The sequence below is a fragment of the Scyliorhinus torazame genome, chromosome 2, assembly GCF_047496885.1.
Source record: "Scyliorhinus torazame isolate Kashiwa2021f chromosome 2, sScyTor2.1, whole genome shotgun sequence".
NCBI lineage: Eukaryota > Metazoa > Chordata > Chondrichthyes > Carcharhiniformes > Scyliorhinidae > Scyliorhinus > Scyliorhinus torazame.
In genome coordinates this window covers 116,602,832-116,621,591 of record NC_092708.1, presented here as the reverse complement: position 1 = coordinate 116,621,591, position 18,760 = coordinate 116,602,832, and the positions used below count along the sequence as shown (strand labels likewise).

The 18,760-nt window shown below is 45.5% G+C and overlaps 1 protein-coding gene across 5 annotated transcripts in view; it reads left to right on the top strand.

The window, feature by feature from the left end:
• Window positions 1–285: 285 nt before the first annotated feature.
• Window positions 286–18,760, top strand: part of ubr3 (ubiquitin protein ligase E3 component n-recognin 3) — a 606,570-nt gene continuing 588,095 nt past the window's right edge. For 3 of the 5 annotated variants that reach the window (XM_072475858.1, XM_072475857.1, XM_072475856.1), the window contains exons 1-2: window positions 290–794; window positions 13,939–14,078. In XM_072475858.1, coding sequence (XP_072331959.1) covers window positions 367–794; window positions 13,939–14,078 — 568 coding nt within the window. In that variant the 5' untranslated portion in view covers window positions 290–366. Of the gene's footprint in view, window positions 795–13,938; window positions 14,079–18,760 lie in introns of all 5 variants that reach the window. The other 2 variants (XM_072475859.1, XM_072475854.1) reach the window with 2 other exon arrangements.

Here is an 18,760-nt window from a genome sequence, read left to right as displayed (position 1 = left end):
GAGGTTGGACTGTGCATTTTTTTCAACGTCAAGAAATGGGAAGTCACGCGTACATCTAACTATATATGTGGCGGCTCAGACAACCAGCTCAGGTTGCGGGGTTCGAGTACAGAACATAAGGTCTCTTCCCCCTGTAGCAAGTCATCCTGAACCGTGGCAGGATGCGTTTCCGGGAGGAGGCGCGCCGACCTTCCATTCGCTTCCGGGAGGAGGCGCGCCGACCTTCCATTCGCTTCCGGGAGGAGGCGCGCCGACCTTCCATTCGCTTCCGGGAGGGAGCTGTAGCCTCGCGAGAGTTGCCGAGAGGCTGCTCCAAGAACAAAATAAATAAGCGGAGGGGGTCGGATTCACCGGCTCGGAGCCGCCATGGCGGCGTCTTTACTGTGCCGGGACAAGAGGAGCGCGGCGGCCTTGCTGAAGGCCGAGTGCTGCGGGCAGGGCGGCCGGGGGGCGCAGCTGCTGGGCGAGCTGCTGGATAGCGTGCTATGCCCGGAGAGAGCGGTGGCCGAGGCCGAGGTGATCGAGTGGTGCAAGTGCCTGATGGCCGGCGGCGAGAGCTTCGACGATTTCTGTCAGATGGTGCGCGGCTATGACAACGCGACTCTGTGCGGCCTGGTGTGGACGGCCAACTTCGTGGCCTATCGCTGCCGGACATGCGGCATCTCGCCCTGCATGTCCCTGTGCGCCGAGTGCTTCAATGCCGGAGAGCACACGGGTCACGACTTCAACATGTTTCGGAGCCAGGCGGGCGGGGCCTGTGACTGCGGGGACAGCAGTGTGATGCGGGACAGTGGGTAAGTGGAGCAAGCGCGGCGACCTGTGGTCCATCTCCCCCTCCCCGCCGACACTTGTTCGCATGGTCTCCCGGTTTAGCGACTGTCACTCAGGCTGCGAAAGCAGCTCTTGTCTATAAATGTGACTTCTATCTGTGTGTGTGTGTGTTTCAAAGATTACAGACCATCCCCAGTCTTGTTGTCGATGTTACCTCCAGGCCAGTTGTTTGTAAACTCTTTTCACAACGCGGAGGATCCGTGTATAAGATTAGTTTGTCTTCTCCCCCCCCCCCCCCCCCCCCATCGATTTTCTTCCACCCTCGTTCGCAAGTCTATTTTTGGATCCGCTTTCTTAACAATTAGGACAGTTCGACAAATATAAACGTTCCGGTCAATCCTTATTTTGTCTATTAGTTTAAACGTTTTAATGTTAGGACACATCTAGTAACTTTACTGGAACATCCCTGCCCAGAATGTCAAGAATTTTACATTTTGCCTCTGGAAACCTGAAAGTTTGGCAGCTTCAGAACTTTGATGTCTTTAAGCCAAACAACATGCAATCAGTGAACTGGTATGCTTCTTGTTGCAGAATATAAATTCTGTATGAATTCGCACACGACCGTAAATGGTGTGTCCTGGACATTAGATTAAATATTGGCTACTGAAAGTTTTGGTATACCTGCATACTTAATTTTAAGTACATATATGATGCGGGTGCCCGTGCAAATCGCTGTAAATGTTAACAATCAACACTTGTAACGGTTCCTTTGACGGAGCGAAACGTCTCCGAAACATTAAAGCATGGGGAAGCTAACACACATCTAAGAGAAACAACTGGGGCAACAAAAACAGAAATGCTGGAAATATTAAATCGACCTAACAGCAGCATCTGTGGAGAGAGAAGCGAAATTAACTTTTCAGGTTTGTGACATTTGAATTGACTTAAAACGTTAACTGCTTTTCTCTCTCTCTCTCTCTCTCTCCACAAATGGCCGGGACATTTTCTATTATATCCGATTTCCAGTACCTGCATTATTTTGCTTTTGGAATTGACAGCTGTGGAGCAGACTTGGTGGCCTAGTTGAAGAAAGTTTTTAAGGAGGCTTTTGATTGGGAACGATGCAGTGAGACAAGTTGATTGAGTTCCAGTGTGCAGTATTGTAATATCTATTCCCAGTTGGCGACGATGATACAACAGGGTGAAATTCATATCACGGCTTCAAGGTAGCCCTTCATGTGTGTTATCAAAACCAATTTGACAAACGTGTGAAGAAGATATTGGGATAGATGACCAACCCAAAACCTCTCCCTATCTCTGTTTTCTCCTGCAGCCCTACAGTCCTCTGAGATAATGTACACTCATCAAATTCTGGTCTCTTGGACTTTCCTGACCGTAAGTTTGCTCCACCATTGGTGGCCGTGCCCAGTTGCCAAGATCCTAAACTCTGGCATAAAAATTTAGAGAATTCCAGTGTACCAATTCCTTCTTTTAAGGTCCTCTTTAAAATTTACTACTTTGACAAAACCCTTGATCATTTTCACAAATATAACTCTGGTGGATCAGTTTAAATTTTTGCTCTCTAATGCTTCCATGAAATGCTTTAAGGATTTTTTTTCTCACGTGAAAGGACTTGGATAAATACTTGTGGCTGCCATTGATTTCAATTTTTGGGCAACTTGATACTGCACTTTGTTGAGTGCGGCCGTGATATCAAGGACAGGCACTCTAGACTCAAAATCTGGAGTTTGGCTCTTTTGTTCGTCTTTGGACCAAGGCAGTAATGAGGTTTGGACCCAGTTAGTCCTGGTGGAACTCGAGCTGAGCATCTGGGAGCTAGTTATTGCTTTGTTTGAGAGTAGAATGAAGGGACGGTAATTGGCCAGGTTAGATTTGTCCCCTCAACTTTTTGAACAGGGCCTAGCTGAGCTACTGTGCTACCTTTCCACATTGTCGGTTAGATGCCAATGTTGTAGCTGTACTGGATAGAGGTGTGGCTAGCACTGGAGCACTCCATTCGCATGACAGCCAGGTTATTGTTTGGCCCATGGCCAGTGTCACAAAAGTACTGTGTAGCCAATGAAGTACTTTTGAGTGTTGACTGCTGGTGTAATATAGGGAGCATAGTTGCCAGCTTGTGCACTGCAAGGAAAATAGCCAGATAAAGCGTTTCAATACTGATCCTCTGCTCTTTTGAATAGTGTCATGGATTATTTATTTTCAATTCTACTCCAATGGGCAGATGGGGCTTTGGTTTATCACCTCCGAAAGATAGCAGTCTGATGGATAGCACTCCTTTAGTATTGCATTGGTATGTCAGTTTACATTAAAAAGAACAAAAGGGATGATAGGGTGATGAAAGACAGGAAGGATTTAAGTGAGAACCGAGCTGGTGGTTCAGGGCCCAAGGGAGTGGTAATGGGGCAAGTAAAGAAACAGAACATGTGTATAAAGGAGAAGTGAATATGAGAATAATGAGCAGTAACTTGCCAAAAGTAAAAACAAAGGCAAGATAGAAAACTGCAGAGAACAAGGAAACAAAATTTGGGCAGAGATTATGGTCTGAAATTGTTGAATTGCTTGTTGAGACCGGAACACTGCAGAGTGCCCATTTGAAAGGTAAGGTGCTGCTCCTTGAGCTTGCTTTGTGCTTCATTGGAACCTTGCAGGATACTGACCGAGAGGTCAATATGAGAGCAAGATGGAGAATTAAAATGGCAGGTGAGTGAAAGCGATTGAAAGTGTTCACTCTATCTGCATTTGGTCCCCTCATTGTAGAGAAGACAGCATAGTGATCAGCAAATACAGTGTACTAAGGTGACTTTGGGGCCTTGGACAGAAGAGAGAGGACATAAAAGGCATAAATGTTAAAGTAAGGGCAGTGGGTGATTGAGGAGTGAACCACACTGAGAGAATGGTCTCTTTTTGTTTGGAATGCTGAGAGGGGAGGTTGGGGAGCACAGTGGTTTGCACCGTCATTTCACAGCGCCAGGGACCCCAGTTTGATTCCCCACTTGGTCACTGTCTGTCCAGAGTCTGCACGCTCTCCCTATGTCTGCATGGGTTTCCTCCGGGTGCTCCGGTTTCCTTCCACAAGTCCCGAAAGATGTACTTGTTTGGTGAATTGGACATTCTGAATTCTCCCTCAAGTGTACCCGAACAGCGTCGGAGTGTGGCGACTAGGAGATTTTCACAGTAACTTCGTTGCAGTGTAATGTAAGCAAATGTAAGCCTACTTGTGACACTAATAAAGATTAATGTTTGGTGGTGACATCCACTGAAATGGCAGAGAATGATATGTTGAATATCTGAGGTTGGTAGGATGGAAGGTGATGACAATATAAACCCCTTGTGGCTTTGGGAGGGAAAGGTATGTGAGCAGAAGTGTGGGAAATGGGATAGGCATATTTTGGGGGTCCTGTCAACCATAGTGAAGGAAAGGTTATGTCATCAAAAACATATGTGACAGAGGATTTAGAACAATGGAATGGAGTCCTTGTAGGGAGTGGAGTGCATAGAAGTGTAGCCGAGGTATCCGTGAGAGTGGTGGATTTGTAGCAGCGGTTCCAACTTTGCACACAAGGGACCCAATTTGAATTTTTTTTCTTGTTCTCTGGCAAGCAAATTTTGGAAAGAGTCATCTCGCTATTGATAATACAAAACATGCATTTTAATGAACAAACTTCAAATGAGTTGACTAATTTATTAGCTTACTTGAGAAATTGAAATTGAAGAGTACCTTGACCAGTACCCAATGTAGGTCAGTGAGCGCAGGGGGTATTGGGTCTCGTGCAAGTTAGTCCTGAGATGGTGAAGGGTGATGTAGTGCTAGTTCGTTCTTTTTTTTGATTTTGCTCTTCCATGCTGTCCTCTAAATATTAGAGCAACCGAACACTAGAATTGAATCCCACTACATTGAGTGAAGCTCCACTCCAACACAGTCATATTTTATATAACAGCCTCTTCCACCACCACCACCCCCAATTCACTGCCAAGTCCAGCACTTGAACTAGCTGCTTGCAATGAGCCTGGAAGGCTGATTTAAGATTGTTGACGTATATCTGACCGCCCAGACTGACGGTTTGTGACCATCAATGGGAATTAAGATGAAGGACTGGGCCACTGTTGGAATTTCTGCATTAATACTGTCTGCCAAGGAACAGCAGAGCATTTCTTGAAGGTCAGTGCTCCAATCCAGCAACTCCAGGCTTGCAGCCATGTGGAGTTTTCTTACTGCAGATTGGTGCAACATGTGTGCAAGTCTCTTTTTTTTTTGTACTTTTATTTATTTATTTTTATAAATTTAGGGTACCCAATTCATTTTTTTCCAATTAAGCGGCCAATCCACCTACCCTGCACATCTTTGGATTGTGGTGGCGAAACCCACGCAAACACGGGGAGAATGTGCAAATTCCACACGGAGAGTGACCCATAGCCGGGATCGAACCTGGGACCTTGGCGCCGTGAGGCTGCAATGCTAACCCCCATCAACCCAACATGCATTCGCGGCCCAACTGCCAGTCCCTCTGCAGGACCACTCTCTACGGACCCTGGCCACCTTCCCTGCCATATAAATGACAAACATGCTTTCCATCCCTACAAAGAGCGCTTTTGGCAGAAACACCGGCAGGCATTGTAAAATTTAGCCTCTGAAGCTGTGCCCAATTCCTTGCCACCTCCTTCAGAAGGAGTGAAATGGAGGCCTGACTCATCATTTCTGGGAGCACTCCCCAAGCCACCGCATCCTCAAACGCTCCCATTTCCCGGGGCACTGGTATGCCAGCAGCCTGCTGGCCTTCTCCCCATACTCATAAACATGCTTCCCTCACCCATCTTGACTGTCACCCTGCCTTATCCATGGACATCCGGTCAAGCTGTGTCCGCAACAGCCTTCTGCCTGCCAAAAACTCTGGGGAAGAGTCCTCCAAATATTTTGCATCCACCTCCAATATCTCAGCCACCAACTGCTGCCATTCCCCCCTCGCTTTCCTATCCACCTGCGCCTTGCAATCGCCTCACCACCACCTTCAAGGCTTCCCTCAAAACCGTATTCGGATCCCCCCCTGCAAAAATCAACTGGTGTGTGTGCATGCCCAGGATTGCCGCCACCATCCTCTTCATAAAGCCTACATCATCCCAATTTGGTGCATAAACGCTCACCAAGACCACTGATTTTACCCTCCAGCAGTTCCATCACATACTCATAAACTGCCCCCATCACAGTTTCATCACCTTCTCCATCTGGAACCAGATTCTTTTATTTATCAAAACCGCCACCTCCTGTGCCCTCCTATCATACCCCGAATGGAACACCTGACTTACCCACCCATTGCGCAGCCGTCCTTCAGTCACCAGTGGGTGTCCTGCAACAGCACCACATCGGCCGTCAAACTCTTCAAATGGGCGAAAACCCTCACCCGTTTCACCAGGCCTAACCTCCGGACATTCCACGACACCAACTGGATCGGGGGCTCTCGAAACCCTCTTTTTTGTTTTTCTGCCCCCAACTTCCACCTCCAAGGCCCATACATGGTGGCACCACCCCCCTCCCAATGGGTGGCCCAGCCACTAACCCCCTTCCCAGAACCTCCCCACACCACTTCTCTCGAAATCAACTCTTTCCCCACTCTACCCATCCCCTTACTAATCACACCTGCTAGGCTCACTGAAACCTGCCTGCACAGGTTCAACAGGTGGCAGGCCGTAATAATAATAATCTTCATTGTCACAAGTAGGCTTAAATTAACACTGCAATGAAGTTACTGTGAAAAGCCCCCAGTTGCCACACATTCGGCGCCTGTAGAGGTACACAGGGAGAATTCAGAGTGTCTAATTCACCTCACGGCATATCTTTCGGGACTTGTGGGAGGAAACCGGAGCACCCGGAGGAAACCCACGCAGACACGGGGAGAATGTGCAGATTCCTCACAGACAGTGACGCAAGCCTGGAATCGAACCTGGACCCTGGCACTGTGAAGCCACTGTACTGCCTGCTCCTATTTGCTAGTTGACCAAAGCTTGCTAACGGGGTCACCCTTCCACCAGAGTCCCCCTTCCACTCAAATAAATAAATTAAAAACCTCTCCACACCACCCATCAACCCTGCCACCTGAAACAAACCCTCCAAAGGACCAGCCCCTGAACTCTTACCCCCTCCCTAGCCAGTTCCAAGAAAATAAGCGCATTAAAACAGCTTGGCAAACAAAAACGTACAAATTTCTCAAAATATAGTCCCCCACCAGCCCCAATGTCTCTCGTCCGCCATGACCAGCCAAGTCCCAGTCCTTTGCTTAAATGGACGCCTCCTCCTCCTCCGCTATCTTGAAATAATGGTATCTGCAATTGCGCGACCCTCCACTTTGCCAGGTAGACCAATCCGAAATGCACTCCACCTGTATACAGTGCTGCCTTGCTTTATTGAAGGCAGTTTCCCTTTTCACCAAATCCACTGTGATCCTGGTAAATTCTAATCACAGCGCCTTCCCACTTCGTCTCCCGTGTCTGCCTGGCCCACCTCCATGCCCTTGCCCGGTAGCTATGAAAGCACACTATCATCGTCCTCGGCGGCTCATTCACCCGTTGCTTCTGCCTGAGTGATCGCAGGGCCCTAACCAACTTCACGGGGACACGCACACATTTTCCGCCTCCCTCCATCAGCTTCCTCAGCACCTTCGCAATGAATTCTGTTGGCCTCGGACCTTCCATGCCTCTGGCAGCCCCACAATCTGTAAGTTCTGCCTCCGAGACCGGTTTGCACGGTCTTCCACCTTTGCTCTCAGGCCCCTATTCCGATCTTCCATCTTGGCCATTTTGGCACAGTGCATCCTCTAGCCCTTTCAATACCTCACCCTGCTCCCGTACTGTCTCCGATATTCTTCCGAGTATCTCCCTTATCGGGGCCAGCAAGTCCTCCACCGAATGCTTGAGGGACTCCAGCATCTCCCTCCTTTGATCTCATAATGTGTTTATTGAACTGCCATTTGAACTCCTCCGTCAATGCATCCACCATTATATAGGCAGCCCCTCCCAGCTCACTTGCCTCAACCATCTTCCTGGCCCATGCACCCTTCATTGTGCTTGAACCTCCTGGTGGATCCTCCACCAACCACTCAATGGGGACAAGTTGATGCAATTTTCCCCACAAAAAATGGGTGAAAAGCATCCAAAACTCAGGACTCTGGTGGGAGCAACCCAACGTGCGACTTCCTCTTACAAGCCACCACCAGAAGTCCCTGTATATGCAAATCTGATGTAAACAAAAACAATTTAGAAACAAATCTATGAATCTTGTTCTGTTCGGAAACTCAACATGTCAATTTTGTGCTTGTTTACGGGAAATTGACAGAATAATCTCTGGTTTGTCAGAGCAATTACTGATCGGTTTCAATTCATTCCTGTCAGACAATCTCCCCTCGCAGCCTCTTTCACATATGCCCCCCCCGAGGCAAGCTCTTCCTTGCAGCCTCTTCCACCTCTGCAGACAAGCACTCTTTCAGTCTCTTTCTTGCACTCTGTGAGGCAAACTCCCTCGCAGCTTCTTCCACCTTACAGACAGATGCTTCCCTGCAGCCCCTTGGACCCAGTAACTCCGTCCCTCCAGATTTGTTGTTGCTTTGATGCTTTGGTTCAGTTCTGCTGCTCCCCTTCCCACTGCTTCCTGCTCCTGCAATCATGAATTGTTTCTTGGCTGTGTTTGCTAAGAATCAGCTTGTGATTTGGAGGAGCAGCTCCTTGCAGAATCTTGTCACTTTTACTTGAGTATTTTGAACATTGTTTAGTGGACCATAGATTCATAGAATTTACAGTGCAGAAGGAGACCATTCGGCCCATCGAGTCTGCACCCCTACTTAAGCCCATGCCTTCACCCTATCCCAGTAAGCCCACCTAACCTTTTGGACATTAAGGGTCAATTTGGCACGGCCAATCCACCTAACTTGCACATCTTTGGACTGTGGGAGGAAACTGGAGCATCCGGAGGAAACCCACGCAGACACTGGGAGAAAGTGTAAACTCCACACAGACAGTCACCTGAACCTGGAATTAAACCCGGGACCATGGAGCTGTGAGGCAGCAGTGCTAGCCACCATGCTGCCCAGATGCATTTCTTTGACGGGCTGGACTTGGCCAGTGGACTGTATGTTGGACAAGCCTAGATTGTGGTGAATATGCATTGATACCCTAGAAATGGAGACTGAGAAATCGGAATGGAAGAGTTGGGAGTCAGACTGTGTGAAGATGAGAGAGGTGGATGTTTTAATTCTATACTGCTTGGATTATCTCCTATGAAGTTAATCTTGCGTTGCCAAAGGTTTATTTTGGGATTTCAATGGCTCAATCCCTGTTGTTACACCGTACCCAACTTTTTTATTCCAACAAGGGGGCAATTTAGCATGACCAATTCACCTACCCTGCACATCCTTGGGTTTTTAGGTGAGACTCACACAGACATGGGGAGAATGTGCAAACTCCACATGAACAGTGACCAAGTCCGGGATCGCACCGGGGGTCCTCAGTGCCGTGAGGCAGCAGTGCTAACCACTGCACCACCCTGCTGCCTCTTTACAGCAGTAATGTTACTTAGCCATGAAACAATGGGAAGAGGTTAGTTAGCTGAAATAGTGTACTGATTGGATTGCATCTTGGGATGTTAATAGGGATGGTCTCATTTGTCTTCACAGTATTGTGGAAGTAGCTATTCGCAAATATTATGAAAGGTGTATTGTTGACTCGAACTGTAGGGGAAGAAATTCTCAACAAAGTCTTCCTCTTGCACAGTTGGTGATCTGTTTTTGTGGCACCAACAAAAACATAATCAGAGGTTTAAAAGTCTGAATCTACTTATTGTAACCTTCGCTGCTTAGTAAGTTGTGTGTTTTTATTTTTATAACAAAGGAGCGTAGGAAACTCTTTTTTGTTCATGCATTTTGTATAAATAGACCAGTGGATGGTTTGCAATTGCTTTATCTCTGTAAAGTTGTTCAGCTTTGTTTTTTTGCGCGTGAGTTATTTCAATTAAGTATTTGGAGGAAGAGTTCTGCACCCTGTATTATGTTTCTTTGATCAGGCTATCGTTTAACTACTTGAGTAGAAAAAGGTGCACCATGGGTGATGTGAGATGAGTGACTGGTGACGTTAGAAAAAAGAATGTCTTGTGCAAAAACCTTAAAAAAAAAAAAAAAGAAGAATAGTTTTACACTACCTGCCAACTAAATAAACAAAGAATGCGAAAAAGCATGTTGGAGGTGGGTAACATGGGCCTCTTGGTGTTTATTCTATTTCTGAATTCTGGACATGCAAGGGTTTGTGATTATGTTCCATATAAGCTGAATACAATAACCAGAGTTTTTGTTCGATCTCAGTACAATATCAAGTAATGAGAATGGATTGACCATGCCAAATTTCCCTTTAGCGTCCAAAGATGTGCAGGTTGGGTGGGCCTAGGTCGGTGCAGACTTGATGGGCCGATTGTAGCCTCCTGCACTGTAGGGATTCTGCCTCCATAGGGTGTTCATAGTAGAGGGTCCGTGCAGATTCGATGGACTGTTTGGCAGGCCTCCTGCACTGTAGGTATGGTTCACAAACTGGAGGTAATCTTTAGCGTCTGTGCATGAGAGAAAAATTTGTGTTCAAAATTGTGTTGGTTAGATTTACTGAAAGATCAAATGTTGAGGTGAGAAGGATTGATTGACCATGACATCAAAGCCATATTTGATTGTGTATCATCATGGATAATTAAGTCCATGGGAATCGAGGGAGAGATTCTTCACTGGTTTTACCTGACTCAAAGGAAGATGGTTGTGGTTGCTGGAGGCCAGTCTTCTCTGCCCCAGGGCATTGCTGCAGGAGGGCCTCAGGATAATTTCCTACCATCGTCAACTGTTTCAGCAATGACCTTCCCTCCATCTTAAGGTCGGAGGTGGGAATGTTTGCTGATTGCAGTGTTCAGTACTATTTATGACTCCAAACAGTCCATGTTTCTGTACAGCAGGACAAGCTTGGCTGATAGTGGCAAGCAACATTTAAGTGACAATCTACCCATATGCCATGACTTTCAATGGCATTACCATTATTTTTATTTTTTTATATATTAATTTAAACTATCCCATTTTTTTTCCCAATTAAGGGGCAATTTAGCGTGGCCAATCCACCTACCCTGCCCATCTTTGGGTTGTGGGGGTGAGACCCACACAAACACTGGGAGAATGTGCAAACTCCACACGGACAGTGGGCTGGGATCGAACTCGGGGCTAGGATCAAACCCGGGTCCTCGGTGTAGTGAGGCAGCAGTGCTAACCACTGTACCATTGTGCCGCCCTAGCATTACCATTGTCGAATCAACATCTCATAGAATTTACAGTGCCGAAGGAGGCCATTTGGCCCATCGAGTCTACATTGGCCCTTGGAAAGAGCACCCTATCTAAGCCCATGCCCCCACCCAATCCAACCTATTTTGAACACTAAGGGGCAATTTAGCATGGTTAATCCACCTAACCTGCACATCTTTGGACTGTGGGAGGAAACCGGAGCACCCGGAGGAAACTCGCGCAGAAACGGAGAGAAAGTGCAAATTCCGCACAGTGACCCAAGCTGGGAATCAAATCTGGGACCCTGGAGCTGTGAAGCAACTGTGCTAATCACTCTCTTACCATGCCCCCCTCTTTATTGTTGGTCCAGTGTCAGCCATTTAAATATTTTAGCTACAAGTGTCAGTCAGACATTTTAAATCTGCAGCAAGTAACATGCATGCCTCCTGACGCTTAACCACCATCTGCAGGGCGAGTGTGATGGAATGTAGCTCCAACGACAATCGAGAAGCTGGACACCAGCCAGGTAAAACGGCAGCTTGATCAGCACCCCATTAACCAGCTTAACCTTCATTCCCTCCGTCACTGGGTGGTAGCAGTGTGTATCAAATACAAGACGCACTGCAGCAACTCGCCAAGCCTCCTTCGAACCGTCTGAACCCACAACATCTACTACCTAGAAGGTCAAAGGCAACTGACTCATGGGAACACCACCTGCACGTTCTCCTTCAAACCACATGCACCATTGTGGCTTGGAATTATTTGCTATTTCTTAATTTTCACTGAGTCAAAATCCTGGAACTCCCTCCTTGACGGCATTGTGACTGTATCTGATACACAAGATGGACTGCAACGGTTGTAGTAGGTGAATCACCATCACTTTCTCCAGCAATGATGGGCAGTGTTACAACCCCCAAAGAAGCTTCATCTGCACTGTATTAGATTCCTCTCCTACACCTTGGAATGCAGACTCCCCAGATGATTAGGGAGTGGAGTTTCCTCCCAATTGGAGGATCCCCCGCAGGATATAAACCCCGGTCTGGGAGTAGGTCGGCGAAGAGGGCCCTGAAGGCGAGTGGAGAGTGAGGAAATAAACCTTGTTGTATTCTGTCTGTCGAGCTACATGTGGAGTCATTGCCTTCGGTCGCAACAGGCTACAAATGCTGGCCTTGCCACTGATGCTGCCATCCCAGAAAAGAACAAAACATTGCCCCAGTTAAATGTTTCAAGTGATTAATTAAAGGTTTCCATTGTTAAATTTATATTGTGTGGATACTTCAAAAATACATTTCTGGAATACAAAAGTAGTATGTATAAAATTCCCATTTTAAAGTTTGAATATTTAATTTAAAAAAAAAAAAAAAAAAATCCTCCTGATTCACTTGAGGGGCACAGGGGTTAGCACTTGCTTCACAGCACCAGGTACCTGGGTTTCATTCCCGGCTTGGGTCACTGTCTGTGCGGAGTTTGCACGTTCTCCCCGTGTCTGTGTGGGTTTCCTCCGGATGCTCTGGTTTCTATGGAGTGAAATCCCTTATCCATGGTATAATTCTGCCCCTTTCCCTTTAGCCCTTAGGCTTCAAATGTTCTAACCAGTCCATACACACAATTGAAAGTTCACTGCTGGGTTTATCATTGGGTGATAGTTCTGTAGCATTATTAAACTCCATCTGCAGTGCTTGGGGACTGAGTGAGTTTATTGGATGATATCTGGGAAAAGATTAGGCTTGAAATACGTTTTAAAAAAATTCATTTACGGGATGTAGGTTAGGCCAGCATTTGTTGCCCAACCCTAGTTGCCCTTCAGGAGATGGTGCGTTGCCTTATTGAAACGCTGCAGTCCTTGAGGTGTAGGTACACTCTCTGTGTTGTTAGGGAGGAAGTTCCAGGATGTTGCCCCAGCAACAGCGAAGGAACAATGATATATTTCCAAGTTAGGGCGGTGAGTGACTTGGAAAGGAACCTCCAGGTGGTGGGGTTCCCATGTATCTGCTGCTCTTGTCCTTCTAGATGGTATTGGTCGTGGGTTTGGAGTTGCTGGTTGTGGTAGCATCAAGTGGGATCCTGTGATGCGTTTAAACTGGATGAGTGGGAATCCCTGAATTTGACCGCTGGAGAGAGATGCATGAGGTGCTACAACAGTGATTGTGAGAGGACCTGGCTTCACAGAGAAGCATTTGCGATCTGGCAGTGCTGCATGAAGATATTGAGATCTGGGAATACTGGATGTGATATCTGGATCTGTGAGCACTATAAAGGCTCAAAAAGTTTGGAAATATTGGGCACTCTCGAGGAACAGTTAGAATGGGAAGGATACCTCATGGTTTGGAGAATGCTGAATGCATGTGGGAGTTGTAATCTTTGACTTTAAAAAAATCTGTATGTTCAAAAAGAAAAATCTATAATGGATCACGATGCCAAAATTAATGCACTAGAAATGAGGTTTTTGGGGTGGGAATCTTACAAGGTGAGAGGATCAAATTTTGTGAAATTTGCATTAGACTCCCAAGATCAGCCAGGTGCAGAGCTGTCCTTGCTTCAGCAACTATCCCTCACTCCCAACTATAGGAGTGTCAGTTCTTTTACAGGCACCTCTAATACATTTGGTGAGAGTGAACTTTTGGGTCAGTTTTTTTTAATGTCAGTACTGTATTTTCTGGCAACTGGCGTAAAACTGTCAAAATATATCCGCTGTTAAAAGAGAAGAAAGTTTTATTATTTATTGATCGCACCTCCAGAAGCAAACTTCAGATATTGATTCAAAGCATCCTGAAAGCATTTCCGTGTAGTCTTGTATATTTGTATTTTTTTTCTACTCCTCTTTGTCTACCAATAAAATAACCTATTGTAAAAATTCTTGTAGGTTTTGTAAAAGACATCGGTCTGCGACATGCTCAAATATTCCTTCTGTTCCGAATGAACTGATGATGATGTCGGAACATCTACTTCCTCGAGTTATCCTCCGTCTCATTCAGCATTTACGGGATGGCTATAGTGAACCAGGTATGGCTACCATCTGTTTTTCAGTGTTTCCTAAGAATAGTATTTTCAAAAGTCAGTAGTCCTCAAAGCAAAGAAATCAATTGGTTTGGATAGGATGCAGCCTAGGTTACGGAGGAAAGTGAAGCAGGGTGGCACGGTATTTAGCACTGCTGTCTCATGGCCCCGAGGTCCCAGATTTGATCCCGGCTCTGGGTCACTGTCCGTGTGGATTTTGTGTGGTTTCGCCCCCACAACCCAAAAGATGTGCAGAGTAGGTTGATTGGCCACGCTAAATTGCCCCTTAATTGGGAAAAAAATTAATTTATTTAAAAAAAAAAAATTGGGTTACTAAGGGAAGTAAGGGTGGAAATTGCAGAGACTCTCTCAACGTGTTCCAATCCTCCTTGGATGTGGAGGTGGTGCTAGAGAACTGGGCGATTACAAATGTTCAAAAAGGGAGGTGGATAAACCCAGCAATTACAAGCCAGTCAGCTTAATGTTAGTGGCGGGAAAACAGTTAGACTATAAACCTGGGCTGAATTAATTTTAACTTTAAAAATTATAGGTTGAAAGTCAATAACATGTTTGGCTAACTGGAGTGAGGCATTTGAAGTAATGGGAAGAGTTGATGTGGGTAGTGCGATTGTGTATATGCACATTGAAATGGCATTTGACAGTACCAAAATAGACTTGAAATTAAAATGAGATTAAAGTGGCAATGCACATACAGAATTGGCTAGAGGACTGAATGCAGTGGTGAATAGTTGTTTTTCAGATTGGAGGGAACTACACAGTGCTGTTGCCCAGGGCTCAAAATAGGGACTATGACTCTTTTAGATAATTAATTTGCAAAACTCAGATATGTACTAAGCAAAATGGAGGATATTAGCAGACTTTAAGAAGAAATGGGAGTCCACCGACGTTGAAATTTGAGGCAGGGAAGTGTGAAGTGATATATTTTGGTGTGATAAGAGTTAATATAAACTAAATAGTCCAACTGAGAAACCTAGAGATAAATGGATACAGGTCTTTGAATGTGGCAGGATAAGTTGGAGTTAAAAAAAAACATTGTTCGCTTTCTAAATACAGGCACAGGATAAGTTTGGAGAGTTTAAAAAAAAAAGATAAGATAGTTTGCTTTCTAAATCGAAACATCGATTACCAAAGAAAGGAAGTTTACTGAACAAGTTATAAAACATTAGTTAGGTCTCAGCTGGTATATTGTGCATTGATTCTTGGCACTATGCTTTTGGAAGGATGCCAAGAGCTTGACAAGTATGCAGAAAAGATTTATTGGGAGTGGTACCCGGGGACGAGTGATTTCAGTTATGTGGAGAAGCTGGGCCTGTTCTCCTTGGAGCACAGAAGGTTAAGCACAGATTTGATAGAAATGTTCAAAATCCTGAATGGTTTTGATAGAGTGAATAAGGAGAATCTGTTTTTGGTGGAGGACGGGTCAGTAGCCAAATAGCGCAAATTAGTGAAGAATCAGAGGTGACAATTATTTTTGTGTTTTTTTTATGCAGTGAGTGAGTTGTTGTGATATGGAATGCATTGTCTGAAAGTGTGGTGGAAACACATTCATTAGTAACTTTCAAAAATGCATTGGATAGAATGCACAGGGCTAGGAAGAAAGCAGGAGAGTGGGATTAATTAGATGGCTCTTTTCAAAGAGCGAGTACAGGCATTTATAATTATACATCAATTATTGTAATATATCAACTGGAATTCCGTGGCTCTCCTTGTATTGTCCAAGGGAGAACATTTGGTAAAGTGATTTTTGTCACCTTTTTCTTCCATCGAAGAACTTAAAAAGCGGCAGGAGTAGGCCACACAGTGCACCCTCATGTACTATCCCCATGTTCCTTATTGCTTGGTTAAAAATGTATTTCAAATATACTCTGATGTAGCACCCGCAACCTCACAAAATATGGATGGACTAAGAACTCGATAGAGAAAATTTTTAGGATTGACTTGTAAAATATGTATTAAATTACATGGGAAAATGGTAGAGTTTCCCAAAGAATAGCACAATTCATAATGATTCTATAATCAATTTTATTTGTTTTAATTGCTCAAGATGTCCTGAAAGAATTTCCATGCAGCAACAAATTCTAAAATCATATCTATATCAATGTACTGTGTTGTGGCCACAGTAATCACCCCGGTTTGCTCTGAGCTAACTCTTATCTCTCAATACTGCAATTTCCTTCTGACCTTGGGGTAGGGAGGAGCAAAGCAAGCATGAAAATGACCACTTGCTAGATTGCAAAGAATGATGACATCTATAAAACCAAATGCTTTTCTGAGGATAGAGCAAATTTATCAACATGTAACTTATCAATCAGAGTTATTTCCCCACTTCATAGAAAGTTGAATACCACCCCATGTCATATAAACATCCAATTGTCACTTAAATGATTCCTGTTTCCACTGCCCTATCAGATACTTTTCTATATTAGTGGGTGCTCTGATATGACCCTTGATTTTAGTCCTGAATTAGATTTTTCACCAATTGTACTTGTGTCTCCTTGTCCTGAAGTCATGGATTAACTTGAAAATATTGGTTAGGATGAAATTTCTCTCCTCCACTAAGTATTTTGCAAATCACAACCGATACTTTCTTCTTCCTTTCAAGACTGAAGCATTCAGGTTTTCGTACCTTTGTTGCAATTCCTAGTTGGCCTGAGCTCATATTTTCATATCTATCTACAATTTTGGTCCCTTGTCCCCCTCGCTTTTCTTGGAACAAGTTGGTGACAGCTTCCACGTCATGTGGAAGTCCTTTTCTGACCCGCGGATGGCAAATTTTATTTACTCCAGTTTGAGAAATTTTGTGAGATTGGATAGCCAACCTGCAGCCTTGGGTGGTGCTGCCGAGCTCCAGCCCACCCTCCCCATTAAGAGTTCTGGCTGAACCCACCACTTTTGGGCATGGCTCAACCCTCATTCCCACAACCCTGGACATTGCCTCACAAATAGATCGTCCAGTACCTGAAAAGACTGGGGCATGCCCAGAACATGTGGGTGTGGTTGGCCAGGCCTCCCTGGCACCTTTCACATTTGTCCTCCACCTCCGGAAAGAACATAGTCATTCGGGCTAGGTGCGCTCTGCACCACCTTTAGTTGCGTTAGACTAAGCCCTGCCCGTGAGGAGGTGAAGTTTACCCCGTGCAGTGCTTCGCTCCAGAGCACTCGCCCTATTTCTATGACTAGTTCCTCCCGTTTTTCCCTTGTTTCGTCAAGAGGGAATATACCTCCTCCGATAGTCATCCACACAGTTTCGCTTCCCTAGGTCACCCTTGTCCAGCAGTTCTTTGACTAAAGAATGTCCTGGTATCTGGTGGGTATGTTGTTGTTTCCTTATGGAGGACGTTTTTGACCTGTATGTGTCTTAGCTCGTTTCCCTTTGGCAATTGGAGCCTCTCCGTGAATTCCCCTTTCGTCTCTGTACATGTACCTAACCATCGGTGTCCCCTCGTCCTGTCTCTTTTGAAAGTGCCGCCCATTATTGTGGGAGTAAACCTGTGGTTGTTGCAGATGGGGGCCATGGTGGACATTTAGGCTAGACCGAAGTGTTGCCTCATTGGTACCATGTCCAGAGCATGATGACTACCACTGGGGGTTCTCGAGTACTTGGGGGTGGGGGGTGATGGGAGAGCAATTGTGACTAGGGCTCTGAGGGACATCCCTATGCAGGAACTCCATCTTTACCCATTCTACTCCCAGTTCCTTCACCCACCCCCTCACTCAAACGCCATGATTAGTTTGCCTACCGTGTTGAAAAAGGCCTTGGGAATGTAGATCGGGAGGGATCTGAACAGAAAGAGGAACCTGGGCAGTTCATTTTGTTCATCAGCTCTCTCCCTGCCAGGGCCCCACCTCTGCAGGTCCCTTTTGACTTCCTCCACCAAATTCATCCGGTTCCATTTGTGGATCCATGTCCAGTCATTTAAAAAAAAAAAAAAAAAAAAAATATATATATATATATATATATATATATATATATATATATATATATATATATATATATATATATTTATTTATTTATTTACGGGATGTGGGTGTCGCTGGTTAGGCCAGCATTTATTGCCCATCCCTAGATACCTTCAGAAGGTGGTGGTGAGTTGCCTCCTTGAACTGTTGCGCTCCTTGAGGTGTAGATACACCTACTGTGCTATTTGGGAGGGAGTTCGGGCGGCACGGTGGTTAGCACTGCTGCCTACGGCCCTGAGGACCCGGGTTCGATCCAGCCCAGAGTCTCACTGTGTGGAGTTTGCACGTTCTCCCTGTGTCTGCGTGGGTTTCCCGCTGGGTGCCCCGGTTTCTTCCCACAAGTCCGGAAAGACGCGCTTGTTAGGTGAATTAAACATTCTGAATTCTCCCTGTTTACCTGAACTGGCGCCGAGTGTGATGACGAGGGTTTTTTCACAGTAACTTCATTGCAGTGTTAATGTAAGCCTACATGTGACAATAAGATTATTATTATTGCTCCGCTCCTACTACCCCTGGAAGCACTGCTTTCTCTACTACAAAGAAGTTGTGCCTCGTATATACAGTGTACCTGGAAAAAGGGGTACCTCTTCTCCCCTGGGTATGTGGGAGGAACACCCACGCCCCAAAAAATGATGAGTCCGTGTGTGTTCATGTTGGGGATCTCTGCCATGATTTTCTTCATGAATTCCACATTGTCCCAGTTGGGA